Source organism: Triticum urartu, chromosome 4A (genome assembly GCF_056163025.1).
Source record: "Triticum urartu cultivar PI428250 chromosome 4A, HENAU_Tu73, whole genome shotgun sequence".
In the NCBI taxonomy this organism is placed as follows: Eukaryota; Viridiplantae; Streptophyta; class Magnoliopsida; order Poales; family Poaceae; genus Triticum; species Triticum urartu.
In genome coordinates this window covers 374,594,095-374,617,741 of record NC_141876.1, presented here as the reverse complement: position 1 = coordinate 374,617,741, position 23,647 = coordinate 374,594,095, and the positions used below count along the sequence as shown (strand labels likewise).

The window sequence follows — 23,647 nt, the reverse complement described above, 5'->3', positions numbered from 1 at the left end:
TCCCTTGATGTTCTACGTCTTCCATTGGCCCCCCTTATATAAGTTTTCAGCCTGGGTCCTTGCTCTAAATTGCTGTGAGAAGGCGTAGTTAGTTGAGTTTTACTTTTGTTTAATTGATTTGATAACATTTAAATAAGTTTAACTTAAAAACAATAGAAATATAACTAATCTCGAACGGAGAGAGTAAGAATTGCAAGTGAGACCCAAAGCCCGAAACAAACAAACAAGATCTTGCCCGAAACAAACAAACAAGATCTTTGGTCAAATGCAGGACCAATACGTGAATACACTACTGTACGAAGGAGATATCTCAAAAATTGACCGCTCCACTCCTGTAGTCCTGTTCGTTGAAGTTGGAGGTCGAGGCTGCCGTCTCCCATCATCCACGCCGAGAGTCCAAGCTCCAAAACCAAACCAGAACCGTTTGATCCGTCAGTAGCCGCGGCCGCCGGCGATGGAGAAGGGCAAGGGCCTCGCCCGCCGCTGGGCAGTGGAGCTCCACGACGCATCTTCCTCCTCATCCTCGCCTGCCTTCCCCGATCCCCCCGGCTTCACCAGATCTGCCCCGGAAGCGGTACCCCGCCCCACCCCCCTGCCCTCTTTTCTGGAACTGTTCCTTCGCTCGCTCGGACAGTAGAATTTACGTGCTGTTTTTCTTGGCTCTCAGGACGACGCCGCCAGCGCGCGGCAGCGCAAGGAGACCGAAGCCGCCTGGAAGGGGCAGGTTCGCTCGATTCCCCGATGCTCGTCGTAGTAGTCTCCTAGCGAGATAGATCCAGGGATTAGATACTCCCGGAACTGTACCGATTCAGTGTGAATTGGCCAACTTGTCTAGGTCTAGCATAGAAGCAATTGAGGAGGAACCGGATCTCAGCGCTTCCTTCTGGGCTGATTCCCCGAGTTCACTTGCTTGATAATCTCTAGGTTTTGGGCAGTCCTAATTGAAGTTTATGCGGTCTTGCTCTGAGCAGAAAGCCTGGGAGGTGGCGCAGGCGCCCTTCAAGAACCTGATGATGATGGGTTTTATGATGTGGATGGCCGGGAGCACAGTGCACCTGTTCAGCATTGGCATCGTCTTCTCTGCTCTCTGGCAGCCCTTCAACGCACTCCGATCTGTCGGGAAAGGTACTGTCTTGAGTCAACTGAATTTTTAGTATGGGTTGCTTGTTCAGTTGAAGAGATTGCTAACTCTGCTACTTTAAGACCCTTTGTTCAGTCATTTCTGATTTATGTTCTTTGCCTTAGTATTGGTGTGTAGGTTAATGTTAGGAAGGCTATAGGGTAGTGCTTGTGATTGGTGAACAGTTATACCTGCTCTGGCTGGGTACAACAACAACAACAACAACAACAACAAAGCCTTTAGTCCCAAACAAATTGGGGTAGGCTAGAGGTGAAACCCATAAGATCTCGCAACCAACTCATGGCTCTGGCACATGGATAGCAAGCTTCCACGCACCCCTGTCCATAGCTAGCTCTTTGGTGATACTCCAATCCTTCAGGTCTCTCTTAACGGACTCCTCCCATGTCAAATTCGGTCTACCCCGCCCTCTCTTGACATTCTCCGCACGCTTTAGCCGTCCGCTATGCACTGGAGCTTCTGGAGGCCTGCGCTGAATATGCCCAAACCATCTCAGACGATGTTGGACAAGCTTCTCAATTGGTGCTACCCCAACTCTATCTCGTATATCATCATTCCGGACTCGATCCTTCCTCGTGTGGCCACACATCCATCTCAACATACGCATCTCCGCCACACCTAACTGTTGAACATGTCGCCTTTTAGTCGGCCAACACTCCGCGCCATACAACATTGCGGGTCGAACCGCCATCTTGTAGAACTTGCCTTTTAGCTTTTGTGGCACTCTCTTGTCACAGAGAATGCCAAAAGCTTGCGCCACTTCATCCATCCGGCTTTGATTCGATGGTTCACATCTTCATCAATACCCCCATCCTCCTGCAACATTGACCCCAAATACTGAAAGGTGTCCTTCCGAGGTACCACCTGGCCATCAAGGCTAACCTCCTCCTCCTCACACCTAGTAGTACTGAAACCGCACATCATGTACTCGGTTTTAGTTCTACTAAGCCTAAACCCTTTCGATTCCAAGGTTTGTCTCCATAACTCTAACTTCCTATTTACCCCCGTCCGACTATCGTCAACTAGCACCACATCATCCGCAAAGAGCATACACCATGGGATATCTCCTTGTATATCCCTTGTGACCTCATCCATCACCAATGCAAAAAGATAAGGGCTCAAAGCTGACCCCTGATGCAGTCCTATCTTAATCGGGAAGTCATCGGTGTCGACATCACTTGTTCGAACACTTGTCACAACATTATCGTACATGTCCTTGATGAGGGTAATGTACTTTGCTGGGTCTTTGTGTTTCTCCAAGGCCCACCACATGACATTCCGTGGTATCTTATCATAGGCCTTCTCCAAGTCAATGAACACCATATGCAAGTCCTTTTTTGCTCCCTATATCTCTCCATAAGTTGTCGTACCAAGAAAATGGCTTCCATGGTCGACCTCCCAGGCATGAAACCAAACTGATTTTTGGTCACGCTTGTCATTCTTCTTAAGCGGTGCTCAATGACTCTCTCCCATAGCTTCATTGTATGGCTCATCAGCTTAATTCCACGGTAATTAGTACAACTCTGAACATCCCCCTTGTTCTTGAAGATTGGTACTAATATACTCCGTCTCCATTCTTCTAGCATCTTGTTTGTCCGAAAAATGAGGTTGAAAAGCTTGGTTAGCCATACTATCGCTATGTCCCCGAGACCTTTCCACACCTCAATGGGGATACAATCAGGGCCCATCGCCTTGCCTCCTTTCATCCTTTTTAAAGCCTCCTTCACCTCAGACTCCTGGATTCGCCGCACAAAACGCATGCTGGTCTCATCAAAGGAGTCGTCCAGTTCAATGGTAGAACTCTCATTCTCCCCATTGAATAGCTTGTCGAAGTACTCCCGCCATCTATGCTTAATCTCCTCGTCCTTCACCAAGAGTTGGCCTGCTCCGTCCTTGATGCATTTGACTTGGCCAATATCCCTCGTCTTCCTCTCTCGGATCTTGGCCATCTTATAGATGTCCCTTTCACCTTCCTTCGTGCCTAACCGTTGGTAGGGGTCCTCATATGCCCGACCCCTTGCTTCACCAACAGCTCGCTTTGCGGCCTTCTTCGCCATCTTGTACTTCTCTATGTTGTCTGCACTCCTATCCAGGTATAGGCGTCTGAAGCAATCTTTCTCTTTAATCGCCTTCTGGACATCATCATTCCACCACCAGGTATCCTTATCTTCGCTTCTCCTTCCCCTGGACACTCCAAACTCCTCCGAGGCCACCTTACGAATGCAAGTCGCCATCTTCATCCACACATTGTCCGCATCCCCTCCTTCCTCCCAAGGGCCCTCCTTAATGACCCTCTCCTTGAACACCTGAGCTACCTCCCCCTTGAGCTTCCACCACTTCGTTCTAGCGACTTTGGCACGCTTATCCCGTTGGACACGAATCCGAAAGCGGAAGTCAGCAACCACCAGCTTATGCTGGGGTACAACACTCTCTCCAGGTATCACCTTACAGTCTAGGCACGCACGCCTATCTTCTCTTCTCGAGAGGATGAAATCAATCTGGCTAGAGTGTTGGTCACTACTAAAAGTCACCAGATGTGATTCTCTCTTTCTAAAGAGGGTGTTAGCTACAATCATGTTGTAGGCTAGAGCAAAGCTTAAGACATCTCCTTCTTGATTCTTGATGCCATAGCCAAAGCGCCCCCATGCGCCCCTTCAAAACCTGTGTTAGATGTACCCACGTGGCCATTGAGGTCTCCTCCTATGAAGAGCTTCTCACCAATCGGTACACTCCTAACCATGTCTTCCAGGCCTCCCCAGAACTCCCTCTTGGTGTTCTCATTGTGGCCTACTTGCGGGGCATATGCGCTGATAACATTGAGAACCAAGTCCTCAACTACCAGCTTGACCAAGATAACCCGGTCCCCACGTCTCTTGACGTCTACCACTCCATACTTGAGGCTCTTGTTGATCAAGATGCCTACGCCATTTCTGTTTGCAGCCGTCCCCGTGTACCACAACTTGAAGCCGGTATCCTCCACTTCCTTCGCCTTCTGTCCTCTCCATTTGGTTTCTTGGACGCAAAGGATATCAACACCTCTCCTCACCGCTGCATCAACTAGCTCTCGAAGCTTCCCTGTCAGAGACCCTATGTTCCAGCTACCTAAACGAATCCTCCTAGGCTCGGCTAGCTTCCTTACCCTTCGCACTCGTCGAGTCAAATGCGAAGACCCTTGCTCATTTTCCACTACATCCGGGCGCCGATGTAGCGCGCCACTAAGGATGCGACGACCTGATCCTCGCTCACTTGCCACCGTATCCGGATCAAGATACGGCGTGCCACTTGGGGGGTGACGGCCCGACCCTTGCCCATTTTCCACCACACCCGGGTTCCGATGTGGCGCGTCGCTGAGAGGGTTACGCCCCAACGAAAATCTTTTGGGTTTCATCTCCATAAGAGTGGCTGAGTTTTTACGTTGGCTCGCCAAGCCTATCACAACCCTCCTCCTTTACCCGGGCTTGGGACCGGCTATGTTGAGACAACTTAGGCGGAGTTCTGCTCTGGCTGGGTACATATTTGATTTTCATGTTCTGATATACTCCCTCTGTAAACTAATATAAGATCGTTTAGATCACTAGTGATCTAAACGATCTTATATTAGTTTATAGAGGGAGTATATTCGATTGGCCCTGATGCCTGATTGAGCAAGCTAATTTCTTCAACCGAAATTTTTCATCAACCAACTCCCGCAGCAACATGTGGTGTATCCTCTAGTTATTACAGCGCACTGGGCATATATCATGAACAGCAGAGATAGTGTGCTGCTCTGTGTTGAAGTTGCTTCTCACACCTCTATTCTCTATCATCTTGCACCCTTCCTGTCTCATAGAGGTGTATCACACACCCTATTCTGGGAGAGAACACACACATGTTACTCTTGTGGAAGAAGAGCACTTAAAACACAACAATTATGCTTTTGGCCACCTTGGCCTTTTCTTGTTCTTGCTATTTATTCCCTCTAAACAAGTCGGTCACAAGGATGGATTTATACAGGACGCACACAACATCTTTGATTCACTGCTTTCATGAACTCCCACATGTTCCATCTAAGTGCATGCGTTCTCCCAGTAGACTCATGGATGCACACTGTGCCATTGCATGCAAGCAGCTAATCTACTCAACGAGCGACTGTTACACCTGTAAGGAAGCTAAAAGTCTAGGGTGCTATGCTCACATGCATGCACATCTTGAGTCAAGTTAACTCCAACAGTCGATTGTCAATGCTGTTGATTTCTGTAGTTAAAGTGGGTGGTAACTGATGTTACTATGAACTCAGTAAAGCATTAACATATAGGCTAGACATGTATGCACGTAGATACCGGGATTGGGGTTGATGTTATCAATGATGGTCTGGGTCACTCGTTGGTCGGTCTAGGTTGGCCGTCAGGATGGAACCATGTCAGCGATCCAGGTCAATAGGGACAAGAAGAGGGGATAGGGAGAGATAATATTAGCCTTGTTGCAAGTGATGTGTGAGCAGTTCTGGCTTACAGTAGTAACACCAATGACTAGATGCGGTGGTAGTTAGTGATGGTGAAATGTAACGGTTCAGCTAATCTTAAGCGCCCTCTCATCCATCTCCACCTGGATCGGAGACCTGGTGCTGTCCCAGCATCGAATCTGGCATGAACCTGATTGTGGATCCAGACATTGACATTGGTCTTGGTAACTGTGGACTATGGTCGCTCATACATCAAGTCGTTCTCTTCTGTGGACAGCTTTAGCTGTTTGAATAATATTTGATATTGAAACACATTTTTTGACAGGGAGGATACATTTAATTATGTGTTGACCAAAACCATTTATTTGCTTATGTTTGCTCCATGGTAAAATTGAACGCAGATTTCGAAGTTATCATTGAAACTGGATAACCATCCTGGTTTCTCTTGATATAATAAGTGGAAAGAACTTCTCAAAAAAAAGTGGAAAGAACAATTTTTGTTTTGTAACACTGCATGACTCACCCAGTCTGATTCTCTTGGGTACAAGAAATATATGCTTCTATTGTCTATTACCATATTCCAGAGATGTGCTAATGAGCCTTTTGGGCATGATGTACCAAAATATGATTACCTCATTGTCCACATGATTCAGGATTGTGTTAATGAGCTGTTTCTTTTCTTTTTTAAATTTTAATTATGCATCTTTGCAGTTTTTGAACCATTTAAGGACCCAAGGGTGGATACACTTGCACCTAAGTTGCTCTTCACTGCTCTCAACTTGGCCGCTATGGGTTTGGGTGTTTGGAAGGTTAGTATAATAACAGGTTAAGCCAGAATCTGCATATATTTCTGTAAGCACTTCAGACACGTGATTATTTTGTTCTACAGCTCAATACATTGGGTCTTCTTCCAACAAATGCATCAGACTGGGTATCTTCACTGTCTCCTGCTCGGGTATGTTGCTAATACCACCTAAATTATTTGTTGTTTCTCAGTGCCATATTCTCATTGTTTTTGACTTGTGACTAATTGGCATGAGAAAATAGAGGAGCTTGCCTAATATAAGGAAATGTAATCAAATCCCTAAACAAATTATCCAAACGAGTGGTGCAACGCAATACACCTTATATTTCGGGTTTTTTCTCAAAAATCTATACACCTTATATCAAGGAACGGAGTACTTTTTTCATTGGCTTTTGGCTGGTGCTCACTAGTGTTTTAAAACTATTCTCTGATAGTAGCTTGTATTGGTCTCAGTTATGTATGTATGATAACCAGATGGAATATCGTTTATCTATTCAGGGCGCTGCACCCTTGCTATTGTTAGATATTCCTATCAACCAACCATCCCAAAAGACCGATCTGATAGGAAGAGGAGATACAGAATAGCAACACCCCCCCTCATCTTCACATCTGACGTGGATATGGAATAATCAACACCTCCCCTCACGCCTGACTTGGGTGAGGATAAATGATTGGGAGAAATGCGGGGACTGAGACTTGAAGGGGGGTGTTGTATCTCCCACCCAAGTCAGGTGTGAGGGGAGGTGTTGGTCATTCCATATCCACGTCAGATGTGAAGGGGGGGGGGGGTGTTGTGTCCTCTTCCTAACAGATCGGTCTTTTGGATAGATGGTAAGATGACTATATCTTAACAACTATGGGGCTTGTGAACTGGGTTAAAACATCTATCTCAACTAATCTCAGTAGAACATACTTTGTCAAACAACAGTGAGATTCTGTTTACCACATTATTAGGCGGTCTAATGAGGCTGGTTGAACTGGTTTGGATTTTCCAGTCGGGTTGATTTTGGTGGTTTGGAATTGGTTGAAGAAGATACCAGTTTGGCTTTGGGCATGGTGTACTGAAAAACAATCAAAATCGAGTTGGGTTGTGTTGAGAATTTTTGGGTTGAGAACGGTTTCAAGTTCAACCCATGGGTGGAATCTGTTTGTTCCTGTGGCTTTGAGCAGCCCACACGTTTGCCTCCTTGCCTGTGGTCGAGTGTTAGCTGCCATGGCATCTGTCCTCCTCCAGCCTGGGCCTTCTCCATATATTGACATCAAGCTTACCTGAATCCTTTATGCTTGCGAAACAACATTAAAGATTTCTTTCAGAACTTCCTTATCTGTGAAATAATGATCATTCCCAGTAAACCATGCTACAGGGCACTGGTAGATCTTTGCGCTTCTGTTGATAACTATGTTGAATAAACATTTTCTTAAACTACATGTGCAAGATAGACACTACTACTGCCTTTGGCCCAGCAAAATTAATCACAAATGCATCAAAACATCTTGTGACCGGCTGCAGTAGTCTATGGCTCGTATCATTTCCTGTTTTACATGATAAAAATCGAAGTTGAAGAAGTGTAGATGTTATTTGTGCATTTTGCCATCGCCTTGCACTTTCCTGACCAAAGCGCACGCTTAAGCGCAATTATGCGCACATTAAGCGCAATTGTGAGCTAGGTGTTCTGCTATGCCTAGAGCCTAGGCGCGGCACTTTTAACAATGGTAAAAATCCATGCTGCAATGTGGTCCCACTTGAGGTTTAATTATGGATTACCTGGATAATGATATCTGCATTGTAGTTGGCCCAACATGTCAACTAATTAGCCGAAATGTAGGTTCTATTATAACCCATAATGCCTATTGAAAAATCTCACGTTCACTGCTGTAACTTGTGCTAAATTTAATCAATTCCCACAAATTGTTAATACCTTTTTGCCTCTGGGTGCAACAAGATGCCTAGTCAATAACATGTTGATTTCCAATACTGTAATAGTATAGTTTGTATGGATTTGTGAATGTGTATCTGCATATGTAGGTTGCTTGAACTGATTGAATTATTTTTCTCAATGGCAGGAGGTTGAATATGCTGGTGGAGGGATCCCCTTGATGTAATGCCCCTTATGATCTTCAATTGGTAAAACTCTTTAGTTTTAGTACTTGGAGGATGGTATCTGTACTAAAGCGAAATTTACCCTGCTGAAGGGAGAGATTTTATGCGGGTTTGTTGTATTTTTTGTTTCACATGTACCAAATTCGGATTGATATCTATAGACAAATCACAGGCTTAGCTAAAGATAGCTTGCTCATTTTTTTTATCTTTTCTGCTTACCATGTCTGATTCAATAGAGAAGTTGTTGCTAACTCTCCCATTCAATGTAGTGGACGAACTTCTTTGTTTTGTTCAATTAATAGCTGTGAGATTTGTTGTTGGGTTTAGCTGGTTGAATTGACATTTGAACTTATGGTTTATTCTGCATGCAAGAGTGGTGTTTTTGAGTGGCTACCCTCCACTGTACTCTATACACAAGATGGTCAGAAAAGGAAAAAAAAAAACTCCAGTCAACATTCCTAAATTCTGAGTTGTGCAGCTGCATGATTTGGGCGTGGCGAGCGCACACCTTGCGCTGCTGTGGCTCATCTTCCTAAGACAAACAATTATGTGCCAAATTATTTGCTTCCCTGCAGCAATGTTGAAAACTTATCTGTGACATGCCATCTGCAAGCTGAAAACAGTCTGCTATGATCGCTGAGTATGGTGCTCTTATATCTGTTTCACCTTTGCACGCTTCAATTATCTTCAGGCAGTCCGATTCCATAATAACTCTAGAAAATCCCAGTTAGTGAACCAGAGCGAGATCACGCAGTAAAGCAAGGGCTTCCGCGGGGGCTGCATCATGTGTGTGCACCAAGTTCTCAGTTTTTTTTTGGAGCGAAACCAAGTTCTCAGCTACACCCGACACAGCTGGTCCTCGTGCATCACGTGTGATCGCTGCAGATGAGCAAACAACATGAATTGGACTAGGAAGTTGCCCTTTTCCTCTAGTTAGGGTTTATATGTCCTCTTGTCGCTTCCGGCGGCCTTGAGAAAACTTGTACTCCGCCATCGCTGATCGGGACCGGTAGACTCGGGTTAACTACGGGGCGGTCGTTGAGACTGCTTCCCAGCCTTGGCTGAGGGATGCGACCTAGCTCGTGGGGTGAGGAAGATCGGATCGGGAGCTCTGGACATGGCGAATCAAGGCGAAGGGTCTACGTCGGGAAGTAAGGGGAAGATCGAGGACCTGATGAAAGAGTTGGCCTTGAACGAGGAGGACCTTGACGACGTGGTGTTCGATGAAGAGAACGCCCCGACGGCGAAAAAACTCAGGTGGATGATCCTTGTTCGGGTGCATATGGATAAAGAGTTCAGTAATTACTGGTTCTTTCGCAATATGCGCTCTGCGTGGGATTTGATGAGGCCAGTAAAGATCAAAACCCTTGAGGATAACTTATTCCTCATGCAGTTCAACTGCCTAGGCGATTGGGAGACGGTCACACATGGAGGGCCATGGCACTTCAGGGGGAATCCGGTGGTTATAGCTCCCTATGATGGATTCTCTAAGCCGATATCCATTGAGTTCAACACAATTGATATTTGGGCAAGGATCATGACCTCCCAATAGGTTATCATGGTATGGTGAAGGCTTTGGCGTCCAAGATTGCAGAATTTGTAGATGTAGAGCCGTCCTCATTTGATCTTGAGGGTAATTTTTACAGAGTTAGGCTCAGGCTCGAAGTCCGTAAACCATTGAAGAAAGCAACTTCGCTGGTTAGAGGTGGGCAACGAGAAATATTTGCAGTGATGTATGAAAGGCTGCCGGATTGGTGCTAGGTATGTGGTATGATGGGGCATCAATTTAAGGAGCACAGCGACGGGATGCATACCCCCTCGGTGTTAGTGTTCAAAAATCTGAGAGCCCAACAGTACTCGTTGGGGAAGGAGACGCCGGAACATCCAGCAGTCATGGACCCCAGGACAAGATCCTCAGCATGATGGCGGAGATGAAATCGAGAAGGGAAGAAGGCCCAAGCGGATGATGAGATGGACGAGGCAGATCTGAACCGAAAACGCCCTTCGGAACAGTTTTTTGAGCCTCCTGCTAATGGGACAGACATGGGCATGGAGATAATACAGGTAACTGGAGGCAAAGGGGGCGCTGCTGTTCCTCCTAACCCGCCTCCAAAGCAGGACCCGAAGAGGAGTAAGTCAGCTCAAGGCTCGGCTATTCTATCATACAAGTCAAATGCTAAGAAGTTTTCAGTTTCCGGCAAACCAAATGACGCAAGATCGGCGGCCTCCTCGGCGGAGTATGCTGGAACTGTCGAGGTATAGGCAACGCCCCAACAGTTCAAGAGCTACGCGAGATCGTGACTAAGTTTGCCCCTAAAGTGCTTTGTATTGTGGAGACTCAAATTGATAGAGTTAGAGCTGAAAATCTATTTAGCACTCTAGGTTATGATTGCTCTTTTGATGTGGACGCCACCTACAGCTCCAGGCGGCGAAGAGCCGACATCGAGGTGCCAAACCTTCCCGTCGATGTGGACTCTTGGGGAAGATCGGCCAATTATCCCTAGAGTAACTTTTATCCGTTGAGCGACGACCCTTCCACTCGGCACTGTCGGATCACTAAGGCCGGCTTTCGTCTCTGCTCAACGGGTGAGTCTTGCAGTCAAGCTCCCTTATGCCTTTGCACTCAAGGACCAATGTCCGTCTGACCCGAGGAAACCTTCGCACGCCTCCGTTACCTTTTGGGAGGCCTACGCCCCATAGAAACTGTCTACCTGAGACTGTCCCTTGGCCCACGGGTCTGACACAAGGTTAGAATCCGAGCTCTTCTAGAGTGGTATCTCACTGATGGCTCGCCACCCCTGGAAGGGGGCCTTCTTCGCCTTCCACCTAAGCTGCGCAGGAAAGGCCCAAAGCCAATCCTAGGGAATAGTAAAGCTTCATAGGGTCTTTCTGTCCAGGTGCAGGTAGTCCGCATCTTCATAAACATGTCTATTTCACGGAGCCTCTCTCCGAGACAGTGCCCAGATCGTTATGCCTTTCGTGTAGGTCGGAACTTACCGACAAGGAATTTTGCTACCTTAGGACCATTATAGTTACGGCCGCCGTTCACCAGGGCTTCGGTCGTCGACTTCCCTGTCATCAGTTCACCAACTTCCTTGACCTTCTAGCACTGGGCAAGCGTCATCCCCCATACATGGTCTTACGACTTTGCGGAGACCTGTGTTTTTGGTAAACAGTCACCCGGGCCTTTTGTGAGGGGCACCCCTTCTCCCGAAGTTACGGGGCTATTTTGCCGAGTTCCTTAGAGAGAGTTGTCTAGCGCCCCTAGGTATTCTCCACCTACCCACCTGTGTCAGTTTCGGGTACATTATAACGCCCCCGATGCGGCTATATCTCCCACGTGTCGAAGCACGACTTAGAGGCATAACCGCATTGAAAGCAATGTCGCAAGTGAGGTAATCTTCAGACAACCCATGTAATACATAAGGGAAAGAAAAACATAGTTGGCTTACAATCGCCACTTCACACAATACATGAATAAAGTATTACATCATCCAAATACAATCAAGGCCCGACTACGGAGCCAAAATAAAAGAAGACTACCCCAAATGCTACACAGATCCCCGATCGTCCCGACTGGGCTCCACTACTGATCAACTAGAACGAAACAACAGAAAGGACAAGATCTTCATCGAGCTCCTCCTTGAGCTTGGTTGTGTCACCTGCACGGTTCAACGACACCTGCAAACTGGTTTTGGAAGTATCTGTGAGTCACGGGGACTCAGCAATCTCACACCCTCGCGATCAAGACTATTTAAGCTTATAGGTAAGGTAAAGGTATGAGGTGGAGCTGCAGCAAGCGACTAGCATATATGGTGGCTAACATACGCAAATGAGAGCGAGAAGAGAAGGCAAAAGCACGGTCGAACAACTATGATCAAGAAGTGATCCTAGAACAACCTATGTCAAGCATTACTCCAACACCGTGTTCACTTCCCGGACTCCGCCGGAAAGAGACCATCACGGTTACACACGCGGTTGATGTATTTTAATTAAGATCAACTTCAGGTTTTCTACAACCGGACGTTAACAAATTCCCATCTGCCCATAACCGCGGGCACGGCTTTCGAAAGTTCAAAACCCTACAGGGGTGTCCCAACTTAGCCCATCACAAGCTCTCATGGTCAACGAAGGATATTCCTTCTCCCGAGACATTCCGATCAGACTCGGCATCCCGGTTTCACAAGACATCCTCGACAATGGTAAAACAAGTCCAGCAAGACCACCCGCTGTGCCGACAAATCCTGATAGGAGCTGCACATATCTCGTTCTCAGGGCACACCGGATAAGCTAAGCGTATGGGAGCCAACGTAACCCAAGTTGCCAAGGGACGGCCCCGCACAGTGCTCTGGGTTGGACCAACACTTAGAGAAGCACTGACCCGGGGGGGGGGGGTTAAAATAAAGATGACCCTTGGGCTAGCCGACCCAAGGGAAAGAAAAAGGCTAGGTGGCAAATGGTAAAACCAATGTTGGGCCTTGCTGGAGGAGTTTTATTCAAGGCGAACTGTCAAGGGGTTCCCATTATAACCCAACCGCGTAAGGAACGCAAAATCCGGGAACATAACACCGATATAACGGAAACTAGGGCGACAAGAGTGGAACAAAACACCAGGCATAAGGCCGAGCCTTCCACCCTTTACCAAGTATATAGATGCATTAATTAAATAAGATATATTGTGATATCCCACAAAATAACCATGTTCCAACATGGAACAAGCTCCAATCTTCACCTGCAACTAACGACGCTATAAGAGGGGCTGAGCAAAGCGGTAACATGGCCAAACAACGATTTGCGATAAGGTGGGTTAGAGGCTTGGTTCAACAATATGGGAGGCATGATAAGCAAGTGATAGGTATCACAGCATAGGCATAGCAAAAGAGCGAGCATCTAGCAAGCAAAGATAGAAGTGATTTCGAGGGTATGGTCATCTTGCCTGAAATCCCGCAAGGAAGAAGAACGAGTCCATGAAGAAGATAAATGGACGTAGTCGAACGGATCCTCACGAACGCAATGTTACCGGATTACAGAGAAGAAGTACACCGGAAAGAAAGCAAACAACATAGTGAACAATCATCACATAAGCATGGCACGATGCGCAAACAAGTATGATGCATGTCCGGTTTAATGAGGCATGGCATGGCAAAATGCACAAACAATTCTACAAATTAAGTGGAGCTCAACATGCAACTCCGTTGCATATTGACGAAACACCACATTCAAGTTATTTAGTTCGATCTCGTTTATGTACCCAACAATATTAAATGTTGTTAAACATGGCAAGAGGGTGAAGCAAAGTAAAACTACCTATCTAGTCAAGTTTAAATGAGGCCCGAAGCAACGAACAACAATTCCGGTAAATCCCCATATGCATATATTGGTTTGGTACTGATCTTCCCTAAACACAATTTTAGAGTTATTAAACATGCAAAGTAAAGCCACCATGTTAAACTAGGCATTTTTCTACCCCATTTACATATAAAGATTATTAAATTCCTAGTTACGGTTGTTTAGTTATGAATTAAATCATTTTTAACATGGCATAGGAGCAAATTTAGTCAAACAACATTTTAAGCATTTTAAACATGGATGAAAGTTGCATATTATGAAACTAGACAAAATTCTAAGCAACTTTCATATTAAGTTTGTTTAATTCCGATGCACGGTTGATGAGTTTTTATATGCATGAAGTGAAAGGGTTTTCCTGCAAATATGTAAATCCCTGGTTATTTATCAAATTCGCTGAACCAAAAAAAACAACCACTGGGCCGAAACTGCCTGGCCCAACAAGAGAAAAAAAGGTGGGGCGCTGGGGTGGCTCACATTGGGCTAAGGCCCAGTTGGTGGAAGCAGCAGGCTGGCGGGGCAAGTGGGCCGGCTGGATCTGGCTCAGGCGTTATCGCGGTCAACACGACAGGGACGAGCGGGCGCGCTGCTCTGCTCGACAAGAAGCAGAGCCGCGGTGGCACGACTGCTCGCTGGAGACGAATGAAGGGAGGCGGAGACGGCAGATCTGGACGGAGGGGGGGGATGCAGGTGAAGAAGCTCCAGGCAGAGAAGGATCCATGGGGCAGCGCGTTGCTCTGAAGCAGAGGAGGTAGCGGCGTCGAAGCCCTGTCCATGGCGGCAGAGAGAGGGAGCAGAGAGATTAGGGAGGTGGAAGAAGAAAGGATGGAAAAGGAGAAGGGCGACGAGGGCTGGCCTTACCGCGGTGGTCTCCATGGCGAGTCGAGGCGGGGCGCACTGCTGCTGGCCAGCGCGTGCACGAGCTCCGGCTCCTGGTTCGAGAGGGGGCGCAGGAAAACGGGGCGCCGTGGTGCTCTCTTGGTGGTGGTCGACGGCAGCGGCGTCGGTCGTCGGGCGATGAGGCGAGGTCGAGCTTGAGGCCGGCACACAGAGGTCGGGGTCAAGAGGACGACGTGGCTGGCCGAGGAGGAGCTCGTCCTCTTGCTCGATGTAGGCGGCAGTAGGCGTGGCGACAGGGTCCTGGTGGCTCCGGATCGTGGTGGAGGCCCTCGGGTGCTGCTGCGGCTGAATCGTGGGAGGAGGCCGGAGGTCCTGCAGGAGATCCTCTCCAGCGACGAGGTGGGGCTCGGTGAGGAGCACGCCATGGAGGAGCCCCTCTCCTGTTGGGCTCGGATAGCAGGACGAAGCAAAGCAGGAGGGGGTTCGAGTGTAGCTCGGGGATGAGGGGAGATCGGGCGCTGCTGGGCAGAGGAGCTTGGGCTCCTGCGGGATTAGAGCGACGTGGCCTGGTTGGATCGATTGGAAGGAGGAGGAGATTGGCTTGTGCTGAAAACGAGGGAGTTGGTCGTGTCGGCTGGGTGGAGTAGATGGATCTGGGAGGATCCCGATGGAGATGGTGAGTGGGTGGCGACGGCGAGATGAGAGGGATGGATGGGACATCTAGGTCTAGGGTTACAACGATTATATAGGTAGGAGATAAGGTTTGAGGTTATCTAGGTCCCTCCGATCGTAATCGGACAGTCGCGAATAATTAGGTTAGGGGGCCCAATTAACAAAACAGAGATGTTTTGTAGATGTTTGGGGATGATCCGGATCCAACGGTGACGACTGCCCGGGTCGGGTTTCGAGACAACTTTCGGGCGCGCGTGCGAGGAGGTCCGCGGGCTGACGAGAGAGGTTAGGTTGGACCTGAAGGTAGGTAGTGGGCTGTGTAGACGGTCTAGAGAGGAAAGAGAGGGAAAGCCCGGCAACAGTTTTCCGAGACCGAAAACGTCCAACGTCAGACCGGCTATATTGCCGCTATAGTTATCCGTTGGGGCGTCAAACAGACTCCAAATGCGATGAAACTTGACAGGCGGTCTATCTACACTATAATAAGACCACACGCCAACTTTCATCCCATTCCGAGAACATTTTCCAGCCACTTACAAAAATACTATTTCGGACATGCCGCGGGCGCGTGCAAGTGTTGTTGGGCTCAGAACGGACAACGGACGGAACGAGGAGGCCGAGACAGATGCAAGTTTTTAAACATGATGATGCAATGCACATGATGACATGATAAGATGCAACACGCAAGCAAAAGACATGGCAACAACAGCGAATAACTGGAAGACACCTGGCACATCGGTCTCGGGGCGTCACAACACTCCACCACTACGAGAGGATCTCGTCCCGAGATCTAGAATGGCACCGGAGGAACAACGGAAAAGAAAGAGAAGAGGTAAAACTAAGTTGCTTCTTTGACAAACGAGTGAAACCAAAGAACCTTGAGATGTTGAACATATTGAAAGAAAGAATGAAACAGAGATGAACGAAGTTGAAAACCTCCATTAGAAAAGAGGAACAAGGAACATCACGAGAACCATGTAGGTTGAAAGACAAGAGAAAAGGGTTGCAATGGACAAGAAGTACATGCAAGCACTTCGGTAGAAACAAGATGTACAAGGAACGATAAGGATCAATTACAACAACACTCTGGTTCAAAAAGGAAGGCATAGAATATGAACTTGACAAGATGAGAAGATACTTGATGAAATCAACAATACACTACCTCCGGAACTATTGAAAGGAAGGCTCAAGGTGTAAGAAAGATTTTAGACAGCACTCCGGTTGAGAATGGAGGTAAAACTTGATAAGATGAGAGAGCTCGAATGAAAACACGACACTCCGGTTGAATGGATAAACAAAAGGAAAGAACATGATCTTTGACAAACGAGATGATGGGTTGAAAAGAGCAACATCACAATGCCTCCGGAACGAAAGAATAGAATATAGATAATTGAAATAAAAGAATGGAGAAGAAAATGCCAACTTCTGTCACAAAAGAGTTTGAGAAGGCATCCTTAGGAGAAGGGTCGAACGGAGTTGTTGGAACACCAACAACGAAAAGAATAATCTTTATATGGTCTTATGGAATACATCTCAAATTATGAGGTGACAACCTGCCACTCACGGGAAGAAGAATTGGATTGATATGAACAAGGAGACGAGAAAGCTTATTCACCGGAAGGATAAAAGAAGAACTTGGGTCATTTATAAGCACCATAAATAGCAACAATCCTTAGGGAAAGCTTTAGGTGAAATATAACCCAAGATAACTCCAACGAAGAGGTTGATGGATTTAAAATACCCCATTCTTAACAATCTGTGAATCATGAAACATGAACTCAAATTATCAAGAATGACATAATACCACCTCCAATGATATGGAAGAAAGAATTGCACTCCGGATAGCAAGATGAAGAATACTTGAGCTCCTTAGAAAAGAATCTCGATGAACACTTCGAAAAGGAATTAATCCTTGATGAACTACCATGGGGAACTCCGGTAATAAAAGGATGATCAAACAAAAGGAAAAGAGAAGTTGAAAACACAAGGTGAATTCTTGTAAAGATTTAGATGGATCTCCGTGGTGAAATAATTGAGAAAACTTGGAACTCTGGGAAAAGAAAGATGAATCAAGTGAAACCGAGAATTTGATGAACCTCCGGAATAAGGAATTGTATTTACTCGATGAAACAAGAATAAGAATTACATTATGCTTATCCTTCATCAGTTAAATTGATGACAAACAATGGATTTGGCATAGTACTTATTCCCGTAGAAAGGATTAAGATAGACATAGCGTCAACTTGGGAAGGTCTTCGACGAACCAATGGTAGGATTTGGAAAAGCACGAATGCATTGATATGATAAACGAAGGAAGAAGAATCTTGGAAGAACCACCGTAAGAATTGAAAAACGATTGAAGAAAAGATATCGAAACACCGGGAAGAATTATGAAATGAACGAAGAAACTTGAGAGAATTTAGATGCAAGTGAACGAAAAGATCACGGGCTGATTAGAGGATATTTGAATGATGCACCGGTAAGATTTAGAGAATGAGAACTGAAAGCTGAGAATGAATATATCTTCTGAAATGATGGGCTTCGGAGAATCAAACTGAAAAGGCTCCTGAATTACTCCGGATGGGTGAAAAAGAATTCTGACAATCGAAAACAATTATGAGAGGACGGCATCAAGCTAGAACCACTAGTCTCTGAGAGAATGGATAAGATTGAAGAGAAATTCTTCTTCGGTCTTCAAATGTTGAGAAAAAAACCGATGAGAACACCACCATGAATTGTTGAGATACTCCGGGATGAAAAATTAGAAAGGTTGAACCGACGATGAAAAGATTTTGAAAGATCTTGGAGAAAGGCATTTGACTGATGATAATTCATACTTACGTCAAACTTGGAAAAGAAATTTGAGAATAACTCCGGGAGAATTAGAAGAGTCAGGTGAGATCCTGGAAAAGACATGTGGGTTAGGGCCCACTCAAAAGATACACCGTTGAACGATTTAAAAGAGAGAATGCATCGGTAAGATTAAATGACTAAAATGAGGTAACAACCTCGAAATAGGCTGAACTGATCTTGAATGACAAGACGAGCCTTTTGAGATAGCTTGAGCACGCCGAAACAATAAATAGCGAGAAGTGGAATGATAATAAAGTGCACCGGTAAGGAAAAAGAATTGAAATGAGGAAAGGATATACTCAACAAAGCTTGAATTGAAACCACCGGAGAAGAAAAAGAACGGATAATGATAACTTGAAGCTCCGTTAGTATCTTCCTGAGCATCATCGGGTAAGAACATTGACGGAAAAGGAATGGAGAGACTTCACATGAATAAGATGGCCACTAGATCAAGAAATCTGAATCCTTGAAGAAAAAGGGTGGGTGGGCGGGAAAAACAAAGGCAACTTGGAGACGGATGAAACAAACACCGTTGAGAAAACCCGAGAGGTGATCTTGCGATGTTAAAATGATCGGATCCACTTGAAGAGAAACACGCCAATTGAAAAGAAATTGGCATGACAACATCGATTATCATGAAGGTTTAGTATTCCCATAGGAACATGAGAACACCGCTTAGGGAAGGTATGGAATCAACATTTGACTTCAAAGCAACTCGAATACCACAACTCAAAAACAAAACAAAGGATTGGCTTGTAGAATAAGCCAGAACAAACATATGATAGAAATTTCGTCCGAAGTTTTCGTGGTGGGGCCTACACGGGGTCGATCGTACAACACCATCATGTACAAGGCAGTGCACATGACATACGAAGCGTCCCGAGTCGGCATAGCCAAGGACTCTTTAAGACACAACGAGACCACTGTAAAACCAACCGTGGATAGGCGGACCACTAGACGTCGAACCCCAATTTCAAATCATACATCTGTCGGAAAGATATCCTAAGAGCTACTTGAATTCCCACTTATAAACTCCCAAAATTTTCCGGTTATGCAATCAGGTGTTGGGGATACAGGGGAAGCATAATATCTCACCCAAAACTAGCAAATCCTACATCCAACTGTATCCATCCTTCAACACATAACCAAGAAACCTTCGGAAATCATCTACCTCAATCTTCGAAAAGCATCCGTTATATGAGTTATGGCAATACTCCCGAACTCCCGCCCCAATACTGGGTGGCGTCGAGGTTATCTCACCAACAACTGCATAAAAGAGATTTTTGATGTCGGCGAAACTAAACTCAGGTATTCTAGAACTGCAACGATAAAATTGTGACGACAACACCTCGGAGCTCAACTCCCCGGGACACTGTCACAACCCCTAAATGACAGGAGGCACCAAGAACAATGTTCTCGTCACAAATCGATCGGAACGATTCCAAGATACCCGCGTGATCCTAATTTTTTAGTGAAATTTGAGAAGAGAAGAGTCAAAACTCTACGTCAGGATGCCTCACTAGAGCGGCGAAGGGACCGAGGAGTAAAAAGAAGTCCTAACTCTCCGATATATATAATCCTAAAAGACTCAAAACATTTTTCTAGACTCAACAACGCCAGCTATTCGATCAAGCAGGGGGGATCCTAAGGTCGGGGAAGGCTCTGATACCAACTTGTAACGCCCTCGATGCGGCTATATCTCCCACGTGTCGAAGCACGACTTAGAGGCATAACCGCATTGAAAGCAATGTCGCAAGTGAGGTAATCTTCACACAACCCATGTAATACATAAGGGAAAGAAAAACATAGTTGGCTTACAATCGCCACTTCACACAATACATGAATAAAGCATTACATCATCCAAATACAATCAAGGCCCGACTATGGAGCCAAAATAAAAGAAGACTACCCCAAATGCTACACAGATCCCCGATCGTCCCGACTGGGCTCCACTACTGATCAACTATAACAAAACAACAGAAAGGACAAGATCTTCATCGAGCTCCTCCTTGAGCTTGGTTGCATCACCTGCACGGTTCAACGGCACCTGCAAACTGGTTTTGGAAGTATCTGTGAGTCACGGGGACTCAACAATCTCACACCCTCGCGATCAAGACTATTTAAGCTTATAGGTAAGGTAAAGGTATGAGGTGGAGCTGCAGCAAGCGACTAGCATATATGGTGGCTAACATACGCAAATGAGAGCGAGAAGAGAAGGCAAAAGCACAGTTGAACAACTATGATCAAGAAGTGATCCTAGAACAACCTACGTCAAGCATTACTCCAACACCGTGTTCACTTCCCGGACTCCGACGGAAAGAGACCATCACGGTTACACACGCGGTTGATGTATTTTATTTAAGATCAACTTCAGGTTTTCTACAATCGGACGTTAACAAATTCCCATCTGCCCATAACCGCGGGCACGGCTTTCGAAAGTTCAAAACCCTACAGGGGTGTCCCAACTTAGCCCATCACAAGCTCTCATGGTCAACGAAGGATATTCCTTCTCCCGAGACATTCCGATCAGACTCGGCATCCCGGTTTCACAAGACATCCTCGACAATGGCTAAACAAGTCCAGCAAGACCACCCGCTGTGCCGACAAATCCTGATAGGAGCTGCACATATCTCGTTCTCAGGGCACACCGGATAAGCTAAGCGTATGGGAGCCAACGTAACCCAAGTTGCCAAGGGACGGCCCCGCACGGTGCTCTGTGTTGGACCAACACTTAGAGAAGCACTGGCCCCGGGGGGGGGGGGGGGGGTTAAAATAAAGATGACCCTTGGGCTGGCCGACCCAAGGGAAAGAAAAAGGCTAGGTGGCAAATGGTAAAACCAATGTTGGGCCTTGCTGGAGGAGTTTTATTCAAGGCGAACTGTCAAGGGGTTCCCATTATAACCCAACCGCGTAAGGAACGCAAAATCCGGGAACATAACACCGATATAACGGAAACTAGGGCGGCAAGAGTGGAACAAAACACCAGGCATAAGGCCGAGCCTTCCACCCTTTACCAAGTATATAGATGCATTAATTAAATAAGATATATTGTGATATCCCACAAAATAACCATGTTCCAACATGGAACAAGCTCCAATCTTCACCTGCAACTAACAACGCTATAAGAGGGGCTAAGCAAAGCGGTAACATGGCCAAACAACGGTTTGCTAGGACAAGGTGGGTTAGAGGCTTGGTTCAACAATATGGGAGGCATGATAAGCAAGTGGTAGGTATCGCAGCATAGGCATAGCAAAAGAGCGAGCATCTAGCAAGCAAAGATAGAAGTGATTTCGAGGGTATGTCATCTTGCCTGAAATCCCGCAAGGAAGAAGAACGAGTCCATGAAGAAGATAAATGGACGTAGTCAAACGGATCCTCACAAACGCAACGTTACCGGATTACAGAGAAGAAGTACACCGGAAAGAAAGCAAACAACATAGTGAACAATCATCACATAAGCATGGCACGATGCGCAAACAAGTATGATGCATGTCCGGTTTAATGAGGCATGGCATGGCAAAATACACAAACAATTCTACAAATTAAGTGGAGCTCAACATGCAACTCTGTTGCATATTGACGAAACACCACATTCAAGTTATTTAGTTCGATCTCGTTTATGTACCCAACAATATTAAATGTTGTTAAACATGGCAAGAGGATGAAGCAAAGTAAAACTACCTATCTAGTCAAGTTTAAATGAGGCCGGAAGCAACGAACAACAATTTCGGTAAATCCCCATATGCATATATTGGTTTGGTACTGATCTGCCCTAAACACAATTTTAGAGTTATTAAACATGCAAAGTAAAGCCACAATGTTAAACTAGGCATTTTCTACCCCATTTACATATAAAGATTATTAAATTCCGAGTTACGGTTATTTAGTTATGAATTAAATTATTTTTAACATGGCATAGGAGCAAATTTAGTCAAACAACATTTTAAGCATTTTAAACATGGGTGAAAGTTGCATATTATGAAACTACACAAAATTCTAAGCAACTTTCATATTAAGTTTGTTTAATTCCGATGCACGGTTGATGAGTTTTTATATGCATGAAGTGAAAGGGTTTTCCTGCAAATATGTAAATCCCTGGTTATTTATCAAATTCGCAGAACCAAAAAAGAAACCACTGGGCTGAAACTGCCTGGCCCAACAAGACAAAAAAAGGTGGGGCGCTGGGGTGGCTCACATTGGGCTAAGGCCCAGTTGGTGGAAGCAGCAGGCTGGCGGGGCAAGTGGGCCGGCTGGATCTGGCTCAGGCGTTATCACGGTCAACGCGACAGGGACGAGCGGGCGCGCTGCTCTGCTCGACAGGAAGCAGAGCCGCGGAGGCACGACTGCTCGCTGGAGACGAAGGAAGGGAGGCGGAGACAGCAGATCTGGACGTAGGGGGGGGATGCAGGTGAAGAAGCTCCAGGCAGAGAAGGATCCATGGGGTGGCGCATTGCTCTGAAGCAGAGGAGGCAGCGGCGTCGAAGCCTGTCCACGGCGACAGAGAGAGGGAGCAGAGAGATTAGGGAGGTGGAAGAAGAAAGGATGGAAAAGGAGAAGGGCGACGAGGGCTGGCCTTACCGCGGTGGTCTCCATGGCGAGTCGAGGCGGGGCGCACTGCTGCTGGCCAGCGCGTGGACGAGCTCCGGCTCCTGGTTCGAGAGGGGGCGCAGGAAAACGGGGCGCCATGGTGCTCTCTTGGTGGTGGTCGACGGCAGCGGCGTCGGTCGTCGGGCGATGAGGCGAGGTCGAGCTTGAGGCCGGCACACAGAGGTCGGGGTCAAGAGGACGACGTGGCTGGCCGAGGAGGAGCTCGTCCCCTTGCTCGATGCAGGCGGCAGTAGGCGTGGCGACAGGGTCCTGGTGGCTCCGGATCGTGGTGGAGTTTGCGGCGGTGAGCTGGTGGAGGCCCTCGGGTGCTGCTGCGGCTGAATCGTGGGAGGAGGCCGTAGGTCCTGCAGGAGATCCTCTCCGGCGACGAGGTGGGGCTCGGTGAGGAGCATGCCATGGAGGAGCCCCTCTCCTATTGGGCTCGGAGAGCAGGACGAAGCAAAGCAGGAGGGGGTTCGAGTGGAGCTCGGGGATGAGGGGAGATCGGGCGCTGCTGGGCAGAGGAGCTCGGGCTCCTGCGGGATTAGAGCAACGCGGCTTGGTTGGATCGATTGGAAGGAGGAGGAGATTGGCTTGTGCTGAAAACGAGGGAGTTGGTCGTGTCGGCTGGGTGGAGTGGATGGATCTGGGAGGATCCCGATGGAGATGGTGAGTGGGTGGCGGCGACGAGATGAGAGGGATGGATGGGACATCTAGGTCTAGGGTTACAACGATTATATAGGTAGGAGATAAGGTTTGAGGTTATCTAGGTCCCTCCGATCGTAATCGGACGGTCGCGAATAATTAGGTTAGGGGGCCCAATTAACAAAATGGAGATGTTTTGTAGATGTTTGGGGATGATCC

At 46.8% G+C, this 23,647-nt stretch overlaps 1 protein-coding gene across 1 annotated transcript; it reads left to right on the top strand.

Annotated features, from left to right (window-relative positions):
- The first annotated feature begins 331 nt into the window (after window positions 1-331).
- On the top strand, window positions 332-8,811 carry LOC125551260 (ER membrane protein complex subunit-like protein). Its single transcript, XM_048714433.2, has 6 exons — window positions 332-574; window positions 668-724; window positions 972-1,125; window positions 6,291-6,388; window positions 6,469-6,534; window positions 8,449-8,811. Exons 1-6 carry the CDS (start codon window positions 455-457, stop codon window positions 8,485-8,487), a joined length of 534 nt encoding a protein of 177 aa, XP_048570390.1. The 5' UTR covers window positions 332-454; the 3' UTR covers window positions 8,488-8,811.
- Window positions 8,812-23,647: the final 14,836 nt, after the last annotated feature.